The sequence below is a fragment of the Mangifera indica genome, chromosome 3 (assembly GCF_011075055.1).
Source record: "Mangifera indica cultivar Alphonso chromosome 3, CATAS_Mindica_2.1, whole genome shotgun sequence".
NCBI classification, from domain to species: Eukaryota; Viridiplantae; Streptophyta; class Magnoliopsida; order Sapindales; family Anacardiaceae; genus Mangifera; species Mangifera indica.
In genome coordinates this window covers 3,235,889-3,257,952 of record NC_058139.1, presented here as the reverse complement: position 1 = coordinate 3,257,952, position 22,064 = coordinate 3,235,889, and the positions used below count along the sequence as shown (strand labels likewise).

General features: G+C 34.7%; 2 protein-coding genes and 3 pseudogenes across 4 annotated transcripts; all 5 read right to left on the bottom strand.

Moving 5' to 3' along the window:
- Window positions 1–499: 499 nt before the first annotated feature.
- Window positions 500–2,270, bottom strand: LOC123211501 (cytochrome P450 736A117-like). 3 transcript variants are annotated; one of them, XM_044630274.1, is made up of 3 exons: window positions 1,837–2,269; window positions 1,295–1,638; window positions 500–1,202 (listed from the first exon to the last, which is right to left on the bottom strand). In XM_044630274.1, the coding sequence occupies exons 1-3, from the start codon at window positions 2,198–2,200 to the stop codon at window positions 591–593; spliced, it is 1,320 nt and encodes a 439-aa protein (XP_044486209.1). In that variant the 5' UTR covers window positions 2,201–2,269; the 3' UTR covers window positions 500–590. The 3 variants fall into 3 exon arrangements, with proteins under 3 accessions (XP_044486209.1, XP_044486210.1, XP_044486208.1); XM_044630275.1 differs by having other exon boundaries at window positions 1,864–2,269; XM_044630273.1 differs by having other exon boundaries at window positions 1,295–2,270.
- An 869-nt stretch (window positions 2,271–3,139) lies between these two features.
- On the bottom strand, window positions 3,140–4,705 carry LOC123210784 (annotated as a pseudogene).
- A 4,474-nt stretch (window positions 4,706–9,179) lies between these two features.
- LOC123210781 lies at window positions 9,180–11,882 on the bottom strand (annotated as a pseudogene).
- Window positions 11,883–16,338: 4,456 nt separating this feature from the next.
- Window positions 16,339–18,168, bottom strand: LOC123211502 (annotated as a pseudogene).
- Window positions 18,169–20,041: 1,873 nt separating this feature from the next.
- Window positions 20,042–21,934, bottom strand: LOC123211500 (cytochrome P450 736A117-like). The gene is made up of 2 exons (XM_044630272.1): window positions 20,883–21,934; window positions 20,042–20,764 (listed from the first exon to the last, which is right to left on the bottom strand). The coding sequence occupies exons 1-2, from the start codon at window positions 21,930–21,932 to the stop codon at window positions 20,153–20,155; spliced, it is 1,662 nt and encodes a 553-aa protein (XP_044486207.1). The 5' UTR covers window positions 21,933–21,934; the 3' UTR covers window positions 20,042–20,152.
- Window positions 21,935–22,064: the final 130 nt, after the last annotated feature.

The window sequence follows — 22,064 nt, the reverse complement described above, 5'->3', positions numbered from 1 at the left end:
ATCTTTTATTTTTTTTAGTTAAATCTTACTAAATGATCTTCTTTGATCATCATTTCTTCCAGGGTATAAAGTGGATATGGTTAAATTTTGGTGGGTTACTCTTTTTTATTATATTTTTACTTTAAAGAATTCTTAATCTGAAATCTATTTCCCCTTTTAATTTTTTCTTCCTTATTTTGTTTTTGAAGCACTTATTCTATTTTTTGCAGTACAGTTCCAAAGAGAGAGGATCTGTCTACATGATTCCTTTTATCACTTAAAAAATAAGGAAGAAGAAATAAAAAGTTGCAGAGAAAAAGAGAGAATCTCTGCATAAAAGATTAAAGAGGGGTATTTTAGGAAAGTAGATTACTGTTATGGTATATTTGTTTAAGCTTTAGAATAAGTGACATTTATATATACACAGATTAAAATAAGGGTAAAAATTTCAATTTCCCTTAATTAGCCCATGTTGCAATTATATCTCAATCCAAAATCTGGCACCGCAAAGAGAAAGAAATTCAATAACATAAATACTTTGATAACAGACATGAAAATACACACATATATAATCTGACGGTTTTTATTTTCTATACAGGATCTTGAACTAGCTAATAAAAAGTTGGAGTTGCAACAGCATGAAGAGGAACCATTCTGTGGGCGGTAAGACCAGTAAACTCTGTCATGTTCAAGTCTTCTGGTTTTGTTCCAACAGGCAATGACCAATCAAACTTGTGAACCAGATTTGCCAACACAATCTCAATAATGACCATGGCAAATAATGTTCCAGGGCAACCCCTCCTGCCAGCTCCGAATGGTATCAATTGGAAATCATGTCCTTTAAAGTCTATAGAATTGTTTAAGAATCTCTCAGGACTAAAGTCATCAGGTTTATCCCAGGATGCGGGATCTCTTCCAATTGCCCAAGCATTTGTGATAACCATTGTTCCAGCCGATATGTTGTAGCCCTTAATTTTTACATCCTGTGTTGATTCTCGTGGTACTAGTAATGGGACAGGTGGATGCAGTCGAAGGGTCTCTTTGAGTACAGCTTTTAAGTAATACATGTTATCTAAATCTTCTTCTTTTATTTTCTCTTTGCCATTACCGATTAGCCTCACTTCATTCTGCAATTCCTTCATTACTCTCGGGTGCCTCAAGAGCTCCGCCATTGCCCATTCCATGACTGTGTATGTGGTATCAGTTCCAGCGGCAAATACATCCTGCAACCAATTAACCCCAAAATATATTAATGCATTTATATGAAAAAATCGTATAATTCAGCATTACTTGGGATGGAGAGATAGGTAAATACCAGGATGAGAGCTTTGATGGTAACTTTACCAAAGGAAAAATCATCTTTATTATCCTTTTGAACCTCAAGCAAAACATCCACAAAATCCTTTCCGTCTTCACTTCCATGGTTTTTAATCTCTCTTTCCTGACCATGTAAGTGCTCTTCAACAACTTTATCTAGAAACTCATCAAGCTCTTTGGCAACTTTCTTCACTTTAGCATCTACACCATTGAAATAATTTACCCATCTAAGCCATGGAATGAAGTCCGCTATATTTAAACCACCCAATAATTGCGAAAACTCCCCAAGCAACTCCTTGAACTTTCTCCCACCTTCACCTTCGCTATACTTCCTCCCGAAAGCTGCCCGACATACAACATCATTTGTAAGCGAAAAAAACATTTCACTCAAATTCACTGGCATTGACAACGATACAAAAATTTCAATCTTCTTGATAAATAGAGATATTTCTTCTTCTCTTACAGTTTTAAAAGATTGAACCCTCGAATTACTTAAAAGTTGGAGCATGCAAAGGCTTCTTATCTGTCTCCAATACTCACCGTAAGGAGCAAGTGATACATCCTTACCATCATAAAGAAGTTTTTCTGCTATCATGGATTTGGGTCTGTTAGAGAATATTAGATCGTAAGTTTTCGTGATCTCACGAGCAACGTCTGCGGAGGAGATGATGAGTACTGGCACTCTTCCAAAATGGAGGAGCATAAGAGCTCCATAGCGTTGAGCTAGTGATTGTAGAGAGCGATAAGGATATAAACCTAGTTGGTGAATGTTTCCGAGAATTGGGAGCTTTGACGGTGACGGTGGTAGATTATTGTGGGAAGTTGAAGAAAAGAAAAACCATTTGATTAGGAAGCATGCTGAGGAGAAGAGAAGAACGGCATAGATGACATAAAATTGCAACATCTTGTTGATTTTGGTCAAATCTTCTGTACGTGTTTGCTTGGAACTTCTTTCAGGAATTATAATTATAAACATATATACAGTGGACAAGAAGAAATATGCACAATCATAATTAATTGCTCTGACGAAACGTTCCTCTCGTATCATCATTAAACCTACAACCGTTTATGCATCACCAACATTATTTAATTCGAAAATGAGTGCAATACCTGTTGTACCCTCTTCAAATTCTACAAATTCACCTGTCATCACTTCATTAATACTATATATATGAACAATGTTATCACCTACAGGAAGTATTGTATCAATATTTATAATATTGCTAATTTTGTCAATTTGAGTTGTTACGATGAATATATTTAAAAAAAAAAAATCAATTCTCTCATTTCACTTAAATGGATATTATTTGTGTAAATAAATCATTTTCTACTTTAGGTGACACATATTTAACAGCGATTGTGCATCATATTCAAATGAAGATGTCTTTATTTTTGTTGTAATTGTACTTGTATAGGTTGAGGTGATGTCGAGTTCATGGAAAAACGCTAAAAGTTAAAGTTGCGGTGGCAAATTGTAGATATGAGACTTTTATTCTTTGAGTCGCTAGACTTCACGTGTTTTGGTTGTTCAACAATTTTAGTCCTCCTACTTTATTTGACAATCGGACTACCTTTGTTTATCCTTCTACTAATATTTTCTCTTAAATTTTATATCTCAGCCGTTTAGACTCATTCTAAATTGGGTTACGTTTCTTAGATGTCTCAATGTCAACTTTCATTCTACACTGTTCCGGCCAGGTTTCCCACATATTCATTAACCTATGTTGCAGTTATATCTCAATCCACAATCCGGAAGTGGCACCACAAAGAGAAAGAAATTGGATACATAGATACCTTGATAACAGACTTGAAAATACAAACATACAATGTAACGGTATTTATTTTATATACGGAATCTTGAACTAGCTAATAAAAAGTTGGGAGTTGCAACAGCATGAAGAGGAACTAATCTGTGGGAATTTACCAACACAATCTCATTGGTGGCCATGGCAAATAATGTTCCTGGGCAAACCCTACTGCCAGCTCCGAATGGTATCAATTGGAAATCATGTCCTTTAAAGTCGATAGAATTGTTCAAGAACCTCTCAGGAGTAAAGTCATCAGGTTTATCCCATGACGTGGGGATCTCTTCCAATTGCCCAAGCATTTGTCATTACTGTTGTTCCAGCCGATATGTTGCAGCCCTTAATTTTTACATGTTGGGATGATTCTCGTGGTACTAGTAATGGAAGAGGTGGATGCAGTCAAAGGGTCTCTTTGATTACAGCTTTCAAGTAATACATGTTATCTAAATCTTCTTCTTTTATTTTCTTTTTGCCATTGGCGATTTGTCTCACTTCATTCTGCAATTTCTTCATTGCTCTTGGGTGCCTCAAGAGCTCCGACATTGCCTATTCCATGACTGTGTATGTGTTATCAGTTCCAGCAGCAAATACATCTTGCAACGAATAACATCAATAATAAAAATAAAAAGTACTCGAAAATATATTAATGCATTTACCTGACAAAATCCTATAATTCAGCATTACTTGGATGGAGAGATAGGTAAATACCAGGAGGGCTTTGATGGTAACTTTATCAAAGGAAAAATCGTCCTTGTTGTCCTTTTAAACTTCAAGCAAAACATCCACAAATTCCTTTCCTTCTTCACTTGATTGGTTTTTAATCTCTCTTTCCTCACCATGTAAGTGTTGTTCAACAACTTTTTCTAGAAACTCATCAAACTCTTTGGTAACGTTCTTCACTTGGGCGTCTTTACCATTGAAATAATCTACCCATCTAAGCCGTGGAATGAAATCCCCTATATTGAAACCACCCAATAATTGCGTAAACCCCTCTAGCAACCCCTTGAACTTTCTCCCACCTTTACCTTCGCTATACTTCCTCCCAAAAGCTGCCTGACATTCATTATCATTTGTAAGCGAAAAAAACATTTCACTTAAATTCACGTGTATTGACAATGATGAAAGACTTTCAATCTTCTTTATAAATAGATTTATTTATTCTTCTTTCACAATTCTAAAAAACCCTCGAATTACTCAAAAGTTGGAGCATGCAAAATCTTTTTATCTGTCTCCAATACTCACCGTAAGGAGCACGAGCTATATCCTTACCATCATAAAGAAGCTTATCTCCTATTATGAATTTTGTTCTGTTAGAAAATATAAGATCATAGGTCTTCGTGATCTCACGAGTGACGTCTGCGGAGAAGATGATGATTATTGACACTCTACCAAAATAGAGAAGCATAAGAGGGTCATAGCGTTGAGCTAGAGAGTGAAGAGCGATACGGATAAAAATCTAGTTGGTGAATGTTTCTGAGAATTGGGAGCTTTGACGGTGATTGTGGTAGAATTTTGGGGGAAGTTGAAGAAGAGAATAACCATTTGATTAGGAAAAACGCTGGGGAGATGAAAAGGACGACATAGATGATATAAAATTGCATCATCTTGTTGATTTTGCTCAAATCCTCTGTGAGTGTTTGCTGGTGGGAACTTCTTTCAAGAATTATAATGATAAATGTATTTATATATATAGTGGACTAGAAGAAATATGCACGATTATAATTAATAAGTTATTCATACAATAAACTAGTGTCAAAGATATGACGAATGCTTTTGATGGTATATACCATATAGAGATAAGTAGTAAAATAAAAATTATTTATTTTTAACCACTAGCTACCGAACCTACAGAAGATACTTTTTAACCAATATCTACACGAATCATATCCGTGGCTATGATCGTTTTATAAGTTTGTCTGTTCTCAATTATTAATTCTCATTGACCGCATCCTATAAAGATTATTGGATCAATAGCAATAAATCATATTTAAAGAGACTCAAATACCAACTGTCTTGAAATCATACCTAGATTGGGAGATTCAATTAATCGAGATTCAAAAGTTAAAATTTCATCTCAACCATCAATAGGTTTAGCCAAGGTTTTTACAACAAGACCAAAATGGGCCCGTATTTGAGTACTATTTACAGATAATATTATAATTTAGTAAGCTCAAATTGTTATCATTAGTATTTAAAAAAAAAATTTGAAAGAAAAAAAGTTAAATCAATTGTCTCATTTCATCCTTCAAATGTATATTATTTGTTTGAGGCACCATCTAATCTAATCAAATAAATTGTGTCAATTTCATTCTTCAAATGGATGTTATTTACATGTATAAATCATTTCTAATTTGGGTAGAACTGTATTTAATTAAAAGTATAATTGCGTTGGGAGAGAATGATTGAGTGAAGGATTCTTGTAAGCAAGGCACCGTAGAATCTAAATCAAATCAATTTTTCCATTTTCAGTCCTCAAACGGATATTATTTATATAAATAAATCATTTCTAATTTAGGTGACGCATTCTTTGTGGTGATTGTGGATTATATTTATAAAAAAAAAAAGTTATTCTCATTTTTTCTTGTCGACCAAAACCCTAAAAAAGATTGATGTTAGGATAATAGATTTTTCCTAGAGTGAAGTTGATGTTAGAATCATCATAAAGCCAAAGTTGCATAGGAGGAAGTTTGCGTCCCTAAAGAGAAAGGAGGCTTAGGTGTCACTCTGTTGAAAGATTGGAACAGTACCACCTTGGATAGACATGTGTAGGAGTTAGTCAAAATCAATAATATATCGCTTTGGGCTAATTGGGTCAAAGTTAATAAGTTGAGAGAGAATCTTTATAGGAAGTAAAAACAAAAAATGATAGTCTATGGTGGTGGAGGAAGTTAATTAAATTAAAAAATGAGATTAGAGACAAAATCAAACATAAACTTGGAAATTAAGAGAATAATGTCCTTTAGTTGAACAACTGACACCCTTATAACCCTCTCTTGAAGAAGTATGAATAAAGAGAAATTTATAACTCGGGTTTTAGTAAGGAGGCAAAACTTAAGCAGATTATGGAGGACAACTCTTGGAAGTGGCTGGATGTGAACTCTAATGTGCTTTTGGAGATCAAGGGGCATTGATGATCAATCCTAGAGATGGCTCTATAGCATGGCTGCCCATGACCAATGGTCAGTTTTATACGAAGTCAGCTTGGAATGAGTTTAGGAATAAGAAAAGATAGGCTAAGTGGCCTAAAAGTTGTGTGGCACAAAAAGCACATTCCTGACATGTCATTATCCTCTAGTTGGCAATCAAGCAAAGACTATGACTATGAGAAAAACTTGTCAAATTTGGACTCACAAATAATGCTAAATGCGTGTTATGTAGTCGTTATGATGAGGGCATAAACCATCTTTTTTTTCAATGTGAATTCAACAGCCATATCGAGAAGATCATTGTGGGGAAAAGTTTCTTGAGTTATAATGGGCAAAACTGAAAATCCTGAATAGATGGAATTTCTTCACATTGGAAAGGAAGTCAGTTAAAATTCCTGATGAGTAAATTAAGTTTGGGGGCTACTATTTACACCATTTGGAAGGAAAGAAACACCAAGATTTTTTCTAATCTTTTGCAGTCCAAAGATAGAATTGTGGGAAGGATGGAAAGAGACAAAGGGGCTGACCTCTGCAATATTTCGCCTACTAATGTCAATAAAGCCATTGCTAGGAAATGGGGCCTTCCAAACTGCATGTTCAAATGCCAAGGCTTCTCCCCCTTGGAGGTGGCAGCCTTTTTTTTTGCTAACAGTGTTTTTTGCAGGTTTTTTTTTCTGATCTTTTGTCTGATCGAATTTTGGAGGTTTCGGTGCTGGTTGCATTGCTCGATAAAGGAAGCTTTTCCCCTCCACTGCCTCACAAAGTAGCACGGAAACTTATAGTGGGGTGTGTTTCCATGTTTCAGAAATGTTTTGGTTTCTAAAACTCTCCGAAATTTTCGGAAATATTTTCATTTCTAAAACTCTCTGAAACTTATAGAAGACGTTTCGGGTCATTTCAAAATTTTTGAAAAATTTTGAAATACGTTTCTTTTAGAAGAAAAATTGTGAAATTGATTAAATACATATCATTTGTATTTTCAAACTGAAAATGTCTTTAAATCTCATATTGAATTCATTTCCTCTCTACTCTTCGATATGGTACTCATCTCTTCTCCAATATATTATATAGATTTGTGTGTATTGTTGTTTTTTTCTTAAATATCTACGTGTGTTTACTCAAGAACAATTTACAATAGTAACTATAATTTTCTTTTCTAGTATTATTTCTCTTCATTCTTGTTTTATTATTTATTTTTATATAATATAAGTTTATGTATTTTTGTTATAAAAAATTTAGTATTTATAAAAAAACCTTATATTTTTCATATTTATAAGTTTCTCCACGTTTCCGTTTCTTATATTTTTTAAAAAATGCGTTTTCACGTTTCCGTTTCCGCGTTTCCACGTTTCTCCATTTCCGTTTCCTTGCTCATCTCAGCTGCTGGACTTTTCTTTCTCTGCATTTTCCCTGTGGCTTCCGAATCCTGGCATTCTGCTGCCGGCTTCTGGAGCTTGCGTCTCTTCTGAATTCTGTCGTTTGAGTTTATATCTAATTTCTGGCAGTTTCTCTTGTTTGCAATTTGGCGGCTGGTTCTTGGGTGTAGCAGTTGGGATATTGATGGGTGTAGCTGCTTTCGGCATTGGCTTGTGGCTGTCCCTCTTTCTGGTTTTGTTGGTATTAAAATGCTTCCCCGGCTCCTATGCTACTCCTGCAATTGTCATCAATTCCTCTGCCCATCCAGCAGTTGTGGTTCTCCTGGGCTCCATGTTTCCCGGCCGTGGCTTGGTATCTGTGGGCTTGTTGGTGCTCTTTACAAGCGTGCATTGCTAGGTTGGTTGGGAGATGAAGATTTCAAGTTCCCTCTGGTCTGGTTTGCTAGGTTCTCCTAGCAGGCTCATCTTGTGCCCATAGTCTCTTCCCCTGGTCTACTGCTCGGATTTCTTGTTGTTGAGGTCATGCTTCAGGGTTATCCTCGGTTATCTTCTCCCATCTGGTGCTTTTTATTGGTGATCTTCTGGGCTCTGAATTTCTGTTGGTGGAATCTGGCCGATTGTCTTGAGCTGATGGCCTCGTTATAGATCAATGGTTGGAGTATGGTTAGTCATCTATTCAGCTTATGCTTCTGCCTATTTTCTGATTCAGTTGCCGTTTCCTAGAGTACTAAAGTTCTTTGTGGCTGCTCCTCTGCGTCGGCCTTGCTGCCTTTTTTTGTGTTTGTTAATCCGATAATGAAGCAGGGTGTGTTGTCTGCCTCCTCTCTTCTGCTTATCCGTCAAGATGATAGGCTATCCAAGCTCCTGCTCTATTGCATTTTGTAGCCGATTGACACTGATTTACTGAGTTGATAGTGTATATTAGTATAACACCCAATTAATTTATTTTTCTAACAATAAACAGTTCCAATTTAGGTGACCCATACTTGGCGATTGTCGATCATATACAAAACAGGTTGTTCTCATATTTTTCCCGATTTTTCGTTGAAGTGGTGGTGGCAAATTGCAGAGATTGGCTAGCTTTACCTGTTTTGGATGTCCAATTTTTGGCCTACTACTTTGTTTGGGAATGAACCCTTGTTTATCTTTCTACTGATTTTTTTTGCCTAAAATTCATATCTCAACCGTTTACACTAAATATAAACTGGGTTACGTTTCTTAGATGTCTCATTGTCAATTTTCTTATCCCACATATTACTTGGCCTATGTTGCAACGAGCTTCAACTAAATATGACAATATTTTTGCAGTCTTACATAAGTTTATCAACTATACATGTAGTTTAAGGATATCAATTTAAATATGAAAATGTCCATGCCCTAACATTCTGCAATTATACAACAATCCACCATCTTGCACTGTAAAAAGAAACAAAAATTTAACAACATAAATACGTTGATAACAGGCTTGAAACCACACACAGCATATATATATACACACACACACACACACATTATGTAAACGCTTTTATTTTCTAGACGGAATCTTGAAATAGCTACTAGAAAGTTGGAGTTGCAACAACATGAAGAGGAACCATTCTGTGGGAGGTAAGACCACTGCATTCTGTCATGTCCAAGTCTTCTGGTTTTGTTCCAACAGGCAATGACCAATCAAACTTGTGAACCAGATTTGCTAACACCATTTCATTAGTCGCCATGGCAAATAATGTTCCAGGGCAACCCCTCCTGCCAGCTCCGAATGATATAAGCTGGAAATCTTGTCCTTTAAAGTCTATAGAATTGTTTAAGAACCTCTCAGGACTGGAATCATCAGGTTTATCCCATGACGTGGGATCTCTTCCAATTGCCCAAACATTTGTGATTACTCTTGTTCCAGCCGATATGTTGTAGCCCATAATTTTTACATCCTGGGTTGATTCTCGTGGTACTAATAATAGAAGAGGTGGATGCAATCGAAGGGTCTCTTTCAGTACAGCTTTCAAGTAATGCATTTTATCTAAATCTTCTTCTTTTAAATTCTGTTTGCCATTGGCGATTCGCCTCACTTCATTCTGCAATTCCTTCATTGCTCTCGGGTGCCTCAAGAGCTCCGTCATTGCCATTCCATGACTGTGTATGTGGTACCAGTTCCAGCAGCAAATACATCCTGCAACCAATTAACAAGAAGAAGAAAAATTAAAAGTACCCAAAAAATTATATTAATGCATTTACATGTTAAAATCGTATGGAGATGAGAGCTTTGATGGTAACTTTATCAAAGGAAAAATCATCCTTGTTATCCTTTTGAACCTCAAGTAAAACATCCACAAAATCCTTTCCTTCTTGACTTCCATGGTTTTTAATCTCTCTTTCCTGACCATGTAAGTGCTCTACAACAACTTTATCTAGAAACTCATCAAATTCTTTGGCAACTTTATTCGCATTTGCATCAACACCATTGAAATAATTTACCCTTCTAAGCCATGGAATGAAGTCCCCTATAGTGAAATCACCAAATAATTGCGTTGACTCCCTAAGCAACCCCCTGAACTTTCTCCCACCTTCCCCTTCACTGTACTTCCTCTCTAAAGCTGCCCGACATACAACATCATTTGTAAGTAAAGAAAACATTTCACTCAAATTCACTGACATTGACAATGATGTAAAACTTTAAATCTTTTTTATAAATAGAGATACTTTTTCTTCTCTCGTAGCTTTAAATGACTGAACCCTCTAATTACTTAAAACTTGGGCACGCAAAAACTTCTTATTTGTCTCCAATAATCATCGTATGAAGAAAACACTACATCCTTACTATCATAATACTTGCATTGAAAATTCTGATTTCTCGAAAAAATTGTTGAATTTCAAGTTGCTCGAATCTAATCAGAGTTTGGTTGTGATATTAACATGGCCAAACGACTATTTCCCACCCAAGGTTTAGCGTTTTCTCAAATGTCCCCCTTTTAACTATGGAAACACCAAACACCCACCCATGGCCGGTTAGATTTAACCAAACCCTAACGGTGGTAGGGGTAAGATCGTCATTTTTGCTATAATATTAAAAATAAACTAAAATAGAATCTAATTTTGCCCCCTAAACTTTAAAAACTAAAATTTTCCCCCAGCCTAAGTTTTAAAAAATCGCAGTTTCACCCTAGGGTTTGGTTTTGAAATCTCCGGCGACCGTTCCTGCTCCGTTGCCGACGGTCTCTCCCTCCCGAAGCAGCCTCTCCTTCAGACGGATGCTTTTCTCCCATTTGGAGGCTCGATCGACGTCAGAAACGGGAAGAGGGACGAAGAACTTCGTCGGGGAAGACGAAGTTCTTCGTCTCCCCAGACGAAGACGAAGAACTTCGTCCCTCTTCCCGTTTTCGATGTCGATCGAGCCTCCAAATGGGAGGAAAGCATTCGCCGGAAGGAGAGGCTGCTTCGGGAGGGAGAGACCGTCGGCAACAGAGCCGGAACGGTCGTCGGAGATTTCAAAACCAAACCCTAGGGTGAAACTGCGATTTTTTAAAACTTAGGCTGGAGAAAAATTTTAGTTTTTAAAGTTTAGGGGGGCAAAAGGAGATAAAATTTTTAGGTGTTAGGGTTTGGTTAAATCTAACCGGCCATGGGTGGGTGTTTGGTGTTTCCATAGTTAAAGGGGGGACATTTGAGAAAACGCTAAACCTTGGGTGGGAAATAGTCATTTGGCCTATTAACATTACCAGGAGTGATAGTGTTTTGACATTTTACATGGCTGATATTGATACCTTATGTAATAGACATGAAAATTTTAAATTATCCATATAAAATAAAAAATGTTTATTCTACTGAGCTCAACATCATTGTACCTTAGTTGAGACAATTGGACTTAAGCAACAAAATTTGAGCTATTCGAGTGAGAAGCCTTGATCAACTCAAGTTTATTTAAATTTGTAGGCCAAAGGACTATGTCCCACCCAAAGTTTGGTGAAAAGATAAATGTATACCTACGAGAGATTACAAACCCAAATACCCACCCAAAGTTTACTTTACTATCACACACCCAAGAATTTTCAGTTAGAGTTAAGGGGTAAAATCATCATTTCATGAATAATATTAAAATAAATAAAATATATTTCATTTCTCCTCTTATTTGAAAAACTAATAATTTTTTTTGGGATTAAGTTTTGGAAAATTTATTTTTTCCCCTACAGTATCGATTTTTAGTGAAGCTTCTCCCTCTCCGACAACTGGCAGTGTCCAACCATTTCTCTTACTTCTTCTGGCCTCATTTTCATTGGAGAAGAAGAGTCGTTGTTTAGATGAAGACGAATCGTCTTCATTTAGACAAATCAATGAGGCTATCAATTCAGCTTCATCGGTTGAAATCAACAGCCACGTTTGGAACCATGGGCTAGGAGAAGACCAGAAGGCCACGAAAACATGGTAGCTACAATTGATTCGATAGAACGCGGCAAAAATGTGATGATCTTCAATTCATCCTCGATTCGTCTTTGATTATTCATCGATCAGAGCTTCTTTGCATGTCATCGAAGTCATTGGTGGTGGAAGAGGGAGAAGGGAGGATAAAGATAGTGGTTGTCACCATTGGCGTCGTTAGGGAGGAGAAAATTTAGGGATTTAGGGGTGAAAAAACCACTTTTTAAAGTTGAGATCTAGGGTTAAAATGTCTATTTTCAAACCCTCGGGGAAAAATGAGATTAATTTATATATTTTTTAATACTATTATTAAAATAATGATTTTACTCTTATATTTAACGAAAGTTTAGAGATGGGTGGGTGTTTAGGTTTTTAAACTCTCGTGGGTGTGTTTTTGTCCTTTTACCAAACATTGGGTGGGAAATAGTCCTTTGGCCAAATTTGTATGGATTTGTTCTTATTGACAATCTTGCCCTCATCAAGGCATCAATCAATCATAAGAGTTAGCGAGGAAATTTTCACATAAATCCAAGTTTAAATAGCCATTATTAAATAGCTATTATCTTAATAAGAGATTTTTTTAATAATATATAGAAATTAAATTTTAAATATAATTATAAAGTTGAAAAAATGTAGAATTTTTGTTGGGATGGAAGCCAGCTAGTATAGACTATGATAGTTGAATTGCATGTCGTATCTTATTTATGAAAAATCTAATTTTTCATACTATCTTTAATGTATTTCATTATATTATATGATACATATTTTTAAAAAATAATATTAATAAATTTATAAGAAAATTCTATTTGTCGTTTTATTATCTTAAAAAATATCATAAATATTCTTTATAATTTTAAAATTTCTTAAATACACCTCTTTCAAATCATCACTTATTTAAAATGGTGTATTAATTTATATTGATAATATATATTATACTGTACAATACATATTGTAGTATATAATATATCTATTGTATCGTATCTTTTTGATACATTTTAGAATACATGTCGTTTGTCATCTCTATTGTATCATGTATTGAATGAAACTAACAAGTGAGGTATGGATAGTATTTAAAAAAAGGCCAAAGGACTTATTCCCACCCAAAGTATCCTCTTTTTCCTAGTTCTCACCCCTTAATTTTGAAAATCCTATTTACTTACTCATGGATGATTAAAGTTAACAGAATCATAACCTTTTAAAATTTTATCTCATTTTCCCTCATAAACCCTAAAAAATAACCATTCCCCCTTAGGTGACCCCTCTTTCCGATGATCTTTCTCTTCTCATTTGAAATTCTGACCAATGTTGAATGAAGCTGGGGAGACGAAGATGAAGATCTTGTCTTCTTGACTAAGCTCTTCATCTTCACGACTTCATTTGATGTTAGTCGAATGTCTAAGTGAGAGGAGAGAAATCACCATAGGGAGAGGAATTGTAGAGAGGGAGAGACCATTGACAATGGTGTCGAAGTTTGAAAACTAAAGCTTAAGAGGGGAAATGTCATTTTTTAAAACTTGGTCTAGGGGAAAATGGTTAGTTTTTAGAGTTTAAGAGAGAAAAAGAAATAAAATTTAAGTTTAGGGCAAAGGACTATTTCCTATCTAAGTTTTAACTTAATCTTAAAGTCACATCTACGACAGTTAAAAAATCTAAACTTCCACTCATAACCCAATTTCTATTAATTTTTTCATTACAAGTAAGGGTAAAATTATCATTTTACTATTAATATTAAAAATATATAAAATTCAATATATTTTTCTCCCTAGGTTTTAAAAACTAACAATTTCACCCCTAACTAAAGTTTAAAACTTTGAAAAGTAACACTCTCCCCCCCCCCCCCCCCCCCAAAACCTAGGGTTTTCATGTTTTTTAAATTATAGTCACCTTTAAGAACTTTCAAAAACAGTAATTTCAACCCTACTCTTTAACTTTAACTTTTAGCATCATTTTCAATGTTCACTCTAAAGTACTTCGATGTTTGAGCCAATGGGAAAATGTGGTGCGACGAAGAGAGTTGCACCATGCGACAAAGAGGTAGAGATCTCTTCATCCCACAGTGTGATGAAAAGGAAAAGATCTCTTCGTCGCACCGTGAGACGAAGAAAGTCTCTTTATCGTATCACTATGAGACAAAGAGACATCTTTTTGTCATACCATTATGCGATAAAGAGACCTCAATCTCTTCGTCACAACATGCGACAAAGAGATCTTAGTCTCTTCGTCGCAGTGTGCAATAAAAAGATGGAGATCTCTTCGTTGCACGCTTGTTTACTGTTAGGTCAAGCGTCGGAGAATGCTAGAGAGGACACCATAAGAATTTCAAAAAGTGAAGTTTAGGGGTGGGGGTGAAACTGTTGTTTTTGAAAGTTTTAAGGTCGACTATAGTTTGAAAAATATAAAAACCCTAGGTTTGGGGATGAAAATGTTACTTTTTAAAGTTTGAAAACCTTAGGCAAAGATGAAATTGTTAGTTTTTAAAACCTAACGGGGAAAAAATAATAAATTTTATATCTTTTTAATTATAACAGTAAAATAACCATTTTACCCTTACTTCTAACAAATAAAATTAACAGAAGTTAGGTTATAGGTGAGAGTTTGAGTTTTTAAACCGTCGCAGGTGTGATTTTGAGTTTGAGCAAAACTTGCGTGGGAAATAGTCTTTTGCCCATATGTTTATTTTTAATATTACATATGAAATGATGATTTTGCTTTTAAAACTAACAAAGTTAATTGTCTATGGATGGATAAATAAAATTTTCAAAGTTAAGGGGTGGGAATATGGGAAAAAAGGATACTTTGGGTGGGAATAAGTCCTTTGGCCTTAATAAAAGTATAATTGTGTTGGGTGAGTGGTAATTCAGTGAAAGATTGTTTGTGTTGTGAGTAGGGGTGTGCACGGTCTGGTTTGGTGTAAGCTGATAGATTTTTCAAACCAAACTGAAAAAAAAAAACAGTTTGAAATTTTTTTAAACTAAATTAAACCATTTTAGGTTTCAAATCAAACCAAACCAAACTGAAAATATACAATTTGATCCGATTTGGATTACGATTTAAACTATAATTATCAGTATTCTATGATATACGATATGTATTGTATCGTAGATGTGATATCATATAAATGAAAAATGATACGTATCATAAGGTATATCGAATTAATATGATACGATAAACGTATCATACGATATAATACATATTACCTATACAACATGATACACTTTTAAAAAAAAAATGATAATACATTAGGGGTGTATATGAAAATTTTTAATATGTTAAGGGTATTTGAATATTTTTTAAAATGATGATGTTTTAATTATAATATTTTATTAATAATTTATTATTTTAATTTTTGAAAAATGTATCATACAATATGATACACGATATAATAAACTGGGTTTTTGATATGCAATACAATACACGATTTAACTACTATAGTTTGAATATTTTAAAATCATTTATATATATATCATTTAATAAAATTAATTGAATTATAGTTTTCTAAAACATAATATATACATATAAAATAAATATAAAAAAAAATATATATATATATATATACACAATATATATGTACATAAAATGATAAAATAAATATGAAAAAACAAATTGTAAACCTAATTGCTTATTGAAATATTTTGTCAAATATAGTTTTTATATATATATATATATATATTATAAAAATACGGTTTATGGTTCGGTTTGAAAAACATTCAAACCATACTCTGAATTAAAAAAAATTGTTTAAAAAATTTCAACCCAAACCTAATCATTTTACAAACCAAATCAAACTATAATTTTAAACGGTTCAATTCAGTTTAGGTGACGCAAAGTATTACACCTTGACCATCTAATCAGATCAATAGTCACATTTCCATTCTCCAAATAAATTATTGTATTGTAGTGAATAGTCACCAATTGATTTATTTTTCTAACATTAAACAGTTCCAATTTAGGTGACGCATACTTGGTATGGTCACCAATTGATTTATTTTCCTGATTTTACGTTGAAGTTGATGTGGCAAATTGTGGAGATGAGATTTTTACGCTCGAGTGCCTAGACTTTACCTGTTTTGGATGTCCACCAATTTTTTGCCTGGCAATCAACTGTAGTTTATCTTTCTACTGATTTTCTCGCTTAAATTTCATATCTCAACCGTTTACACTAATAAAAACTGGGTTGCCCTTCTTAGATGTCTCTGTCAATTTTCTTCTCCCACATATTACTTAGCCTATGTTGCAACGAGCTTCAACTAAGTATGTCAATAGTTTTACAGTCTTACATTAATTTATATCCATACATGCAGTTTAAGTATATCAATTTATATATGAAAATGTCCATGCCCCTGACATTCTGCAATTATATAACAATCCACAGGGCTGCACTGCATAAAGAAATAAATTTGATAACAGACTTGAAAACACACACACATACAGAAATATATACACACACATTATGTAAAGGCTTTTATCTTTTATACGGAATCTTGAACTAGCTACTAGAAAGTTAGAGTTGCAACAACACGAAGAGGAACCATTCTATGGGCGGTAATACCAGTAGATTCTGTCATGTCCAAGTCATCAGGTTTTGTTCCAACAGGCAATGACCAATCAAACTTGTGAACCAGATTCGCCAACACAATCTCAATAGTGGCCATGGCAAATAATATTCCAGGGCAAGCCCTCCTGCCATCTCCGAATGGTATCAATCGGAAATCATGACCTTTAAAGTCTATAGAATTGTTTAAGAATCTCTCAGGAGTAAAGTCATCAGGTTTATCCCATGATGCGGGATCTCTTCCAATTGCCCAAGCATTTGTGATTACTGTCGTTCCAGCCGATATGTTGTAGCCCTTAATTTTTACATCCTGGGATGATACTCGTGGTACTAGTAACGGAAGAGGTGGATGCAGTCGAAAGGTCTCCTTGATTACAGCTTTCAAGTTTCAAGTAATGCATGTTATCTAAATCTTCTTCTTTTATTTTCTCTTTGCCATTGGCGATTCGCCTCACTTCATTCTGCAACTCCGTCATTACTCTCGGGTGCCTCAAGAGCTCCGCCATTGCCCATTCCATGACTGTGTATGTGCTATCAGTTCCAGCAACAAATACATCCTGCAATGAATTAACAACAAAAAGATAATAATAAAAAGTACTCGAAAATATACTAATGCATTTACATGAAAAAATCGTATAATTCAGCATTACTTGGGATGGAGAGATAGGTAAATACCAGGATGAGAGCTTTGATGGTAACTTTATCAAAGGAAAAATCATCTTTGTTATCCTTTTGAACCTCAAGCAAAACATCCACAAAATCCTTTCCTTCTGCACTTCCATGGTTTTTAATCTCTCTTTCCTGACCATGTAAGTGCTCTTCAACAGCTTTATCTAGAAACTCATCAAACTCTTTGGCAACTTTCTTCACTTCAGCATCTACACCATTGAAATAATTTACCCATCTAAGCCATGGAATGAAGTCCCCTACATAGAAACCACCCACTAATTGTGTAAACTCCCCAAGCAACTCCTTGAACTTTCTTCCACCTTCACCTTCGCTATACTTTATCCCAAAAGTTGCCCGACATACAACATCATTTGTAAGCAAAGAAAACATTTCACTTAAATTCACTGGTATTGATAACGATGCATAACTTTCAATCTTCTTCATAAATAGAGATATTTCTTCTCCTCTTACAGTTTTAAAAGACTGAACCTTGAAATTACTTAAAAGTTGGAGCACGCAAAGGCTTCTTATCTGTCTCCAATACTTACCGTAAGGAGCAAATCCTACAGCCTTACCATCATAAAGAAGCTTATTTTTTATCATGGATTTGGGTCTGTTAAAGAATATAAGATCGTAGGTTTTCGTGATCTCACAAGCTGCGTTTGCGGAGGAGATAATGAGTACTGACACTCTTCCAAAATGAAGGAGCATAAAAGGGCCATAGCGTTGAGCTAGTGAGTGGAGGGAGAGATGAGGATGCATACCTAGTTGGTGAATGTTTCCGAATATTGGGAGCTTTGGTGGTGATGGTGGTAAAATTTTGTGGGAAGTTGAAGAAGAGAAGAACCATTTGATTAGGAAGCATGCTGAGGAGATGAAAAGAACGACATAGATGATACAAAATTGCATCATCTTGTTGATATATCTCGTAAGTGTATGCTGGGAACTTCTTTTACGTACAATAAACCATTGCCTAAGATACGACGAATGGTTTTGATTGTATATAGCATAAAGAGATACGCACTATTTTAATAGTAGAATTATAAATAATTTGTTTTTAATTATTTTTGTAAATACGACTTTTTACCCTAGCTTATTCTACTGAGCTTAATATCATTTTACCCTAGTTGAGCAATTGGACTCAGAGCAACAAAATTTGAGCCATTTGAGTGACTAGTCTTGATCAACTTGAGTTTATTTAAATTTGTTCGGACATGTTCTCGTTTCATTTTTTTCAGAAAATTAAATTTTAAACTCACTTGAATTAGCGTGATTGTTTTTGAATTTTGTACACACTAAATATATTTTTGATGTTTTAAATTTTTTTAACACTAAATTCTTTCATAAAATTGTAATATGTTACATGTCCTTTTCGTGGAAATATATAATGGAATTGGCAAGAGGGCATAGTTGGCATTTTTATGTTTATGTATTTTCGGATCATATTTTCCATTTGAGGCTCAGTTATGAGCACTCTGTAGATACCATGGGTATTGCTCTACCCACGATGTCTAGATTGATGAGTTAATTATCATTTGACATTCTTTCTCAAGCTTCCAAACGATCTTATTCCTGTCATGTATGTTGAATGTATGAAAATGTTTTAGGTGTTTGCATGTTCATGTTCATATGGTTTATGTAAGTGACATTTCTCTTTAGAATCTGTGCTTAAAATGAGTGTTACCTCACCCTAAAATCACATTAATCATGATTTAGTTTAACAAAATTGGATATTTGAAATCCAATAACAATTTATATATGAAATTAAGTAATCAATAATGATAAACCCATAATATATTTTAAGTAGATAAATTAGTATAAGTCTTAAAATTATTAGACATTTGATTAGGTCTAATACATTATTATATATAGCTTACATCTCTTCTCATAAAACCTAATAAAACAATTTTATCCATTTAAAGTCATCATTGAAAAACGTTTTAATAGCGAAATACTAACCAGTTTTATGTAAGTAAATTTTAAGAAATGTAAGGATTTAAACCTTACTGACTCAAGTATTTATATAAAATCTAATTTAATTTAGTATTTTACATCATATGTGTAAAACGAATGAATGATTAATGAATATATCTTGTTCATAAAAATTAAATATTAAATTTTATTGGCATTACCTCCATTTCCAAAAGAAGAAATGTAGTTAAGATTTGATTAACAAAGAGCCACAATAACTTTCTACCTATTAATCAAGTATAAAACCAATGGACAATTACAAATTCGTATCCATTAATATATGTTTGCTTTAGTTTTGGTTGTTATCAACACAAATTCGAATCCATTATTAGATGTATGCTTTAGTTTTTCTTGTTTTCGATCATAGCGGTCGATTCGTTTCCATTATGCTATGTTTCCAACATTAAACACTTCTAAATTAGATGACGCATGCTTAGCGATTGTGGACCATATTTAAGACAAGCTGTTCCATTCTTTTCCTATAATTGTACAGCCACGCATTTTGCTGCCGATTTCATTCATGAATAGAAGCCAAAAGATGAAGATGTGGTGGCAAATTGTAGAGATAAGATTTTTATGCTCCGAGTGGCTAGACTTGTTTTGGATGTCCCAATAATTTTTGGCCAACTACCTTTTTTGACAATCGACCCTTCTACTGTTTATTTTTTGCTTAAATATCGTATCTCTACCGCTTAGAGTCAACACAAACCGTGTTACGTTTCTTAGATATCCCGCCGTCTATTTTCATCCTACACTGTTCCAGCCAGGCATGCCAAATATTCATTAGCCCATGTTGTAATTATACCTCAATCCAAAATCTGGCACTGCAAAGAGAAAGAAATTCAATAACATAAATACTTTGATAACAGACTTGAAAATACACATATATAATCTGACGGTTTTTATTTTCTATACAGGATCTTGAACTAGCTAATAAAAAGTTGGAGTTGCAACAGCATGAAGAGGAACCATTCTGTGGGCGGTAAGACCAGTAAACTCTGTCATGTTCAAGTCCTCTGGTTTTGTTCCAACAGGCAATGACCAATCAAACTTGTGAACCAGATTTGCCAACACAATCTCATTAGTGACCATGGCAAATAATGTTCCAGGGCAACCCCTCCTGCCAGCTCCGAATGGTATCAATTGGAAATCATGTCCTTTAAAGTCTATAGAATTGTTTAAGAATCTCTCAGGACTAAAGTCATCAGGTTTATCCCAGGATGCGGGATCTCTTCCGATTGCCCAAGCATTTGTGATTACCATTGTTCCAGCCGATATGTTGTAGCCCTTAATTTTTACATCCTGTGTTGATTCTCGTGGTACTAGTAATGGGATAGGAGGATGCAGTCGAAGGGTCTCTTTGAGTACAGCTTTTAAGTAATACATGTTATCTAAATCTTCTTCTTTTATTTTCTCTTTTCCATTAGCGATTAGCCTCACTTCATTCTGCAATTCCTTCATTACTCTCGGGTGCCTCAAGAGCTCCGCCATTGCCCATTCCATGACTGTGTATGTGGTATCAGTTCCAGCGGCAAATGCATCCTGCAACCAATTAACAACAAAAAGATAACAATAAAAAGTACCCCAAAATATATTAATGCATTTATATGAAAAAATCGTATAATTCAGCATTACTTGGGATGGAGAGATAGGTAAATACCAGGATGAGAGCTTTGATGGTAACTTTATCAAAGGAAAAATCATCTTTATTATCCTTTTGAACCTCAAGCAAAACATCCACAAAATCCTTTCCGTCTTCACTTCCATGGTTTTTAATCTCTCTTTCCAGACCATGTAAGTGCTCTTCAACAACTTTATCTAGAAACTCATCAAACTCTTTGGCAACTTTCTTCACTTTAGCATCTACACCATTGAAATAATTTACCCATCTAAGCCATGGAATGAAGTCCCCTATATTGAAACCACCCAATAATTGCGTAAACTCCCCAAGCAACTCCTTGAACTTTCTCCCACCTTCACCTTCACTATACTTCCTCCCAAAAGCTGCCCGACATACGACATCATTTGTAAGCAAAGAAAACATTTCACTCAAATTCACTGGTATTGACAATGATGCAAAACTTTCAATCTTCTTAATAAATAAAGATATTTCTTCTTCTCTTACAGTTTTAAAAGATTGAACCCTGGAATTGCTTAAAAGTTGGAGCACACAAAGGCTTCTTATCTGTCTCCAATACTCACCGTAAGGAGCAAGTGATACATCCTTACCATCATAAAGAAGTTTATCTGCTATCATGGATTTGGGTCTGTTAGAGAATATTAGATCGTAAGTTTTCGTGATCTCACGAGCGGCGTCTGCGGAGGAGATGATGAGTACTGACACTCTTCCAAAATGGAGGAGCATAAGAGCTCCATAGCGTTGAGCTAGTGATTGTAGAGAGCGATGAGGATATAAACCTAGTTGGTGAATGTTTCCGAGAATTGGGAGTTTTGGCGGTGATGGTGGTAGATTATTGTGGGAAGTTGAAGAAAAGAAAAACCATTTGATTAGGAAGCACGCTGAGGAGAAGAAAAGAACGGCATAGATGATATAAAATTGCAACATCTTGCTGATTTTGGTCAAATCTCCTGTAAGTGTTTGCCAGGAACTTCTTTCAGAAATTATAATTATAAACATATGCACAGTGGACAAGAAGAAATATGCACGGTTATAATTGATTGCTTTGACAAAACGTTCCTCTTGTATCATCATTCAACTGACACCCATTTATACATCACCAACATTATTTAATTCGAAATTGAGCACAATGCCCGTTGTACCCTCTTCAAATTCTATTAATTCACCTGTAAAAATATGAATGATGTTATCACCTACTTGAAG

Bases quoted from the DNA above. Each gene is read 5' to 3' on its own strand.
- LOC123211500 (XM_044630272.1), bottom strand. From the start codon at position 21,932: ATGATACAAGAGGAACGTTTTGTCAAAGCAATCAATTATAACCGTGCA. The intron at 20,765-20,882 runs GTATTTACCTAT...AATTGGTTGCAG, and splicing joins CCATCAAAGCTCTCATCCTG to GATGCATTTGCCGCTGGAAC.
- LOC123211501 (XM_044630273.1), bottom strand. From the start codon at position 2,200: ATGTTGCAATTTTATGTCATCTATGCCGTTCTTCTCTTCTCCTCAGCA. The intron at 1,203-1,294 runs GTATTTACCTAT...AATTGGTTGCAG, and splicing joins CCATCAAAGCTCTCATCCTG to GATGTATTTGCCGCTGGAAC.